The 5,380-nt window shown below is 39.8% G+C and overlaps 1 protein-coding gene across 1 annotated transcript; it reads left to right on the forward strand.

The window, feature by feature from the left end:
* Positions 1–942: 942 nt before the first annotated feature.
* On the forward strand, positions 943–3,880 carry LOC142827430 (potassium channel subfamily K member 9). The gene has a single exon (XM_089776153.1). The coding sequence runs from the start codon at positions 986–988 to the stop codon at positions 1,778–1,780; it is 795 nt and encodes a 264-aa protein (XP_089632279.1). The 5' UTR covers positions 943–985; the 3' UTR covers positions 1,781–3,880.
* The last annotated feature ends 1,500 nt before the right edge of the window (positions 3,881–5,380 follow it).

Below are 5,380 nucleotides of genomic sequence, written 5' to 3' on the forward strand. Positions count from 1 at the left end.
TGCTAGTGTCATTTTTTAAAATGTCCTGGTGAAGACATTTCATTCCAGTTTTGTAGTTTGAATGTGAAACTATGGACTCCTGCAAATGAACTCTCCATATTTTTGTTTGTCATGCATTGTCACCACCCTTCTTCCTTACCACGAACAAGGCTTGTATTTAAATTGGAACACACCTGAAACGGTTCTCCATTCCCTCATCCCTTCTTTTCCGCAAGCACACACACACGCTTCTGGACTGTGTCTAGATTTGGCATGATTTTCCGGAAATGCTTTTAACGGAAAAGTTTTCCATTAAAAGCATTTTCGGAACAGAACGTCTAGCTTGGCACGGACGCTTTTCCGCAAAAAAGCCCCGATCGCCATTTTCGTGATTGGGTCTTTTTTGCAGAAAACAAATCTGAGCTGTCTACACTGGCCCTTTTGCACAAAAGTTTTGCGCAAAAGGGACTTTTGCCTAAACGGGAGCAGAATAGTATTTCTGCAAGAAGCACTGATTTCTTACAGTAGGAATTCAGTGCTTTTGCGGAAATTTAAGTGGCCAGTGTAGACAGCTGGCAAGTTTTTCCGGAAAAGCGGCTGATTTTCCGGAAAAACTGGCCAGTCTAGACACAGCCCTAGGGTTTTCATGAGCTACACGATCCCTCTTTTACACTAGGAGCAGTTCATCATGGAAGCGTTCTCATAAACGCCCATGCTGAACGCTTCCACGGCTACTGCAGCAAAGAAAGCTGCATTAACGTGGGAACCACTTGTGTCTACCAAAGACTTTGAAAGAGGTCCCTTTGGCTTCTGCAGCAAGGAGAGAATTCTGCCTGGAGAAGACTTTGGGGTTGATAGGGTGTTTTAGCTATTTTTGTTAAAGATGTGTGCTGCTTGTATGGCGAGGAAGCGTTAAGAATTCCTCTCCTTGCTGACTCTCCTGTCTTTTCTTTCTCAAGGTTACGGACATGCCGCCCCGGGGACGGATGCCGGGAAAGCCTTTTGTATGTTCTATGCTGTCCTGGGGATCCCACTGACGCTGGTCATGTTCCAGAGCTTGGGCGAGCGCATGAACACCTTTGTCAAGTACCTCCTGAAACGGATCAAAAAGTGCTGTGGGATGAGGAGCACCGACGTCTCCATGGAAAACATGGTCACTGTGGGCTTCTTCTCCTGCATGGGAACCCTCTGCATTGGCGCGGCAGCCTTTTCTCAATATGAGGAGTGGAGCTTTTTCCATGCTTACTATTACTGCTTTATAACATTGACTACGATAGGGTTTGGTGACTATGTGGCCCTGCAGACCAAAGGGGCCCTCCAAAAGAAGCCAGTCTACGTGGCTTTTAGCTTTATGTACATTCTAGTGGGGTTGACAGTGATAGGGGCATTTCTAAATCTGGTTGTTCTCAGGTTCTTAACCATGAACAGTGAGGACGAGAGACGGGATGCCGAGGAGCGGGCGTCTCTGGCAGGGAACCGCAACAGCATGATTATCCACATCCAAGAGGATGCCCAGCATGTTCGGCCGCGGTACAAGGCCGAAGTCACAGACCTTCAGTCAGTTTGTTCCTGCATGTGTTACAGGTCCCATGAGTATACCAGCCGGATGGTGTCTCACCAAAATTCGTTCAGCTCCAAGCTGAACCCTCAGTACTTTCACTCCATCTCTTACAAGATAGAGGAAATCTCACCAAGCACATTAAAAAACAGCCTTTTCCCATCTCCTGTTAGCTCCATCTCACCTGGGTTGCACAGCTTTACAGATAACCACAGGCTGATGAAAAGGCGAAAGTCCATTTAATGTGATTTGTCTTCTTTTGCTTTACTTGTTTCCCCCAATTACCTTTTTTTGTTTCTTGAGTGAGACAGAGCGAGGCCAAAGGGAATAGAAAAAGCCAGTCCTCCTCTGAGACTCTGCTCTTGAGCATGAAGCATGGATTATTACTGTTCCAGCAAAGTATGCCTTACATTACCCCCTCGGTGGATTTCAGAGGATTCGAGGTGACGTGAAGTGGGTACCAAATCCAAAGTTGCACACAAAGCTGGGAGCCTTCATGTGCCGCTGGCACTCCTGACCTAATAAACTATTTTCCTCTCAAGCAGGTCGTTGTGTGCGTGTGTGAGTGTGTGTTGAGTGTGTGTGTGGGTGTGTGTATGTGCAATTCCACAACTAGTGCCATGTGACAAAAATGCATCAGGTATTAATTTTTTCCCCTTAAAGCAATTGTGTTCCAGCCTGCTTTTAACTTTTAGACTGCTTCCAAAAGAATAGGGGATGGGGGGGAGCCAATTTTTTTGTTTGTTTTTGCCAATTTAAGCATGTGTCATAAGCAGTCAATATACCAGGTGTATCATGATAAAATTTTGAATGCTAGATTTTAGATTGTATTAACATTTTAAAAAAAGAGAGGCAGGAAAAGATGGGTCATTTTAGCTTGCCAGTTCAAAATTAAAAATAAAATAAAATAAAAATAAAGCATGCACTTTGTAAAACTGGTATGCATTATAAAAACACAAGAAAAACTAGCAATGGAATTAATAATCAAAAGCAAATAATATAATTGATTTAACTACATTTACTTTCATCATTTGCGACTGTTCCAACAATTTGTCGTGCAAGTAGAATTTTTTAAAAAGAAACTGGGAAAATTGTTGGAAGAATAGTTTGTTTTTTCTTACTTTGCTCTTATTTATAAAATTTATTACTACGATGATGGGTATTATTTTATTTAAATTTTTGTGCAGCAATTACCTGCATGAATAGGAATTATATTTTTTGGAATGCTTGGATGAGGATGGGTATAAATAGGTGGATGTATATTTTTTTCTTATATAATAGTGACAGGGCATTCCTTGTTTTAAATAAATAAAAAAATGATGATTGTCTCAAAATGCTTTTGATTTGTAAATAGTGGAAAGCCTTTGTTGGTCTCAGGAAGATTTCAAGGAACAGAATCTCAGTTTTTGGCCTACTGGAAACTTGCAGTCGTAGATGTGGTCTTGCCTTTTTGGCTAGTCTGAAACGCATAAGTATGCACCTCTCTGTAGCAAGCACAGTTGCACTCCGGTATTTTGAAGTGTTATACTGGGAGCGGATTGCATTAGCCAGATGGAGTGAAGGCAGATGATATCACTAAGGCCTAGTCTACACGAGGACCTTTGACCAAAATTACCCCCCCCCCCCCGACTGAATTTGTAAATGATGCTTCCACGCTACCAAGCCCATTATTCCGGAATAAGGGACCACGGAATTTGAACTCTGTAGTCCTGCCTTTCTTGAGGAATAATGCTATTCCCAAACTTGTAAGTCCGAAATAACATTAGAGTGGATGCTCCAGTGCTGCTAATTTGAACTAATTGGCCTCCGGGAGGCCTCCTGCAGCTCCCCAGACTGCTTGCGGGGGCTCTGAGCCCAAGGTAGCACGTTCACACTAATGGAGCCTGCCTCAGACCACATTCGATTCTTCCTTGTAGTGAGGACACACAATTTTGAATTTTTAAAATCGGATGCCCACAACTCGAACTTAGTAAATTTGAAATAATCTTCTCATGTAGACATGGCCTCAGTGAAATTGTTCCTTTGAAATTATCCATCACTTAACTAATGATCTGAACAAAACTGACTTTACAGAACCAAATTCTAGGTCCTGGTCCGACTTTCATTGGTGATAGTGGAAGTTTGTATAGATTAATATATAATCAAGATACGGCTCACAGGGAACTTTTTCTTTGTGTTCAATGGAGGCAGGACTAGTACCCATATCAGGATATAGTGGTGCGTATCAATTAACAATCCTACCTTTTAAAATGCTTCAGAGTTAATTCAATGTAGAAAAAGAATTATTTATCTGGCACAAATCATCTCTCTTGCTGATTACACTAGTATATTCTTTCCATGTAAAAGCAATAACTTCCCCTATGTAGTTCTAATGTAGCAGAATAATATGTTTTCCCAAATTCATGCAAACCTCCATTTCAGATCTGACCTCAACAGCTGTGCATGCCAATGGTTTATTTGTCAAGGGTATTAATAGCAGAAGATAGCAATGACCTCTGCTTTCAACTCTCTTCTCCTTGGCTTTTATCATTCAGTAAAGTCAAAGCCTGTAATTTCAGTGTGTTATGACACACAAGTATCCACAGCTTTATATAACTTCCTCTGGGAATTTCTGATAAATCATGCTGGCATTGTGCACTAAATCCTCCCAAAACATGAATGAAATACTAAAATAGCGTTCTGAGTGACCATGGCACTGAAATGAACATTTTAGAATAAATTATGGGAAATATGTTTTTATTTAGGGTGAATGGGTATTGTGTGTACTTAATTAATAAGCCTGCTAGTGAAATGTTCTAAGTACCCAATAGACTCGAAGAACTATATGATGGTAGAGGCTTTGAAACCAGTAGCCATTTGGAAAGCAGTCTTTGCATTCTGTGATCCATCTCTAGGATAACCAACCTGACATCTGTTTCAAGATGTATCAGTCTTCTGAGACTCATTATTACATCTGTTTTTGTTTGTGAAGCTATTCTAAGAGCCTTCCAAAAGTGAAACTGATTGTGGTCCTCTTTTGCCATGAAAGAATAATTTGCATGTATACAATGAGCATATCTGGTATATATATTAGGAATCCAAGAAAATCAACAAAAGTTTGTTTGACCAAGCCGTAAAAGTTCAAACTCTGCTTGTATTTGAGGGGGGGAATTTGGCCTGGTGAACTTTTTTCAAAAACATCAAAAAAGTTTTACAAATGTTGTTCTTTAAGAACAATTTTGTGGATTTTTTTATTAAGGGGGGGAAATCTCTTTTTTCACCAAATGGAACTAAATTGTCAAAATTGTTTTGAATTTTAGAAATTCAAAGTTGTAATGTGTTATAACGGATAAGTTACACATTTTCCCATCTGAAATTCAGATTAGAAATAAAGTGCACATTTTTAACAGTAAGGGGAATTAACCATTAGAACAACTTACATGGAAGTGGTAGGTTCTTCATCATCTGAGGTTTTTTTTTTTTTTTAATATCAAGACCATCTCTGTCTTTTTAAAAGATATGCTATAGCTGAACCAGAAGTTATAGCTTAGGATTCAGGAATTATTGTGTCTAATTCCTATGGCCTGTGTTATGAAAGAGGACTAGATAATTATAACTCCTTTTTAACTTTAAATCTCTGAATGTAAAGAGAGAGAGTGTGCATTGTGAAACACTATTTAGACAGAAGGTGTTTATGTGCCTTAGGATATATTTTTCTGCCTGAAAGATCTTCAGTTCTGTCCAAAAATCTTTCTGGTGTTCTTATCTTAAATACAATCTTCATGGCTCTTTGTTTACAGTTTGAAGTCAGTCCCTTATACAGAATCTTTATAAGACCCCTTTTGTATGAGCATTTTTAGAATA

This window comes from Pelodiscus sinensis, chromosome 2, assembly GCF_052426305.1.
Source record: "Pelodiscus sinensis isolate ZL-2025 chromosome 2, ASM5242630v1, whole genome shotgun sequence".
Classification (NCBI taxonomy): Eukaryota; Metazoa; Chordata; order Testudines; family Trionychidae; genus Pelodiscus; species Pelodiscus sinensis.

What these genes read in the sequence shown, in the direction of transcription:
- LOC142827430 (XM_089776153.1), top strand. Translation starts at nt 986, where the DNA reads ATGTTCTATGCTGTCCTGGGGATCCCACTGACGCTGGTCATGTTCCAG.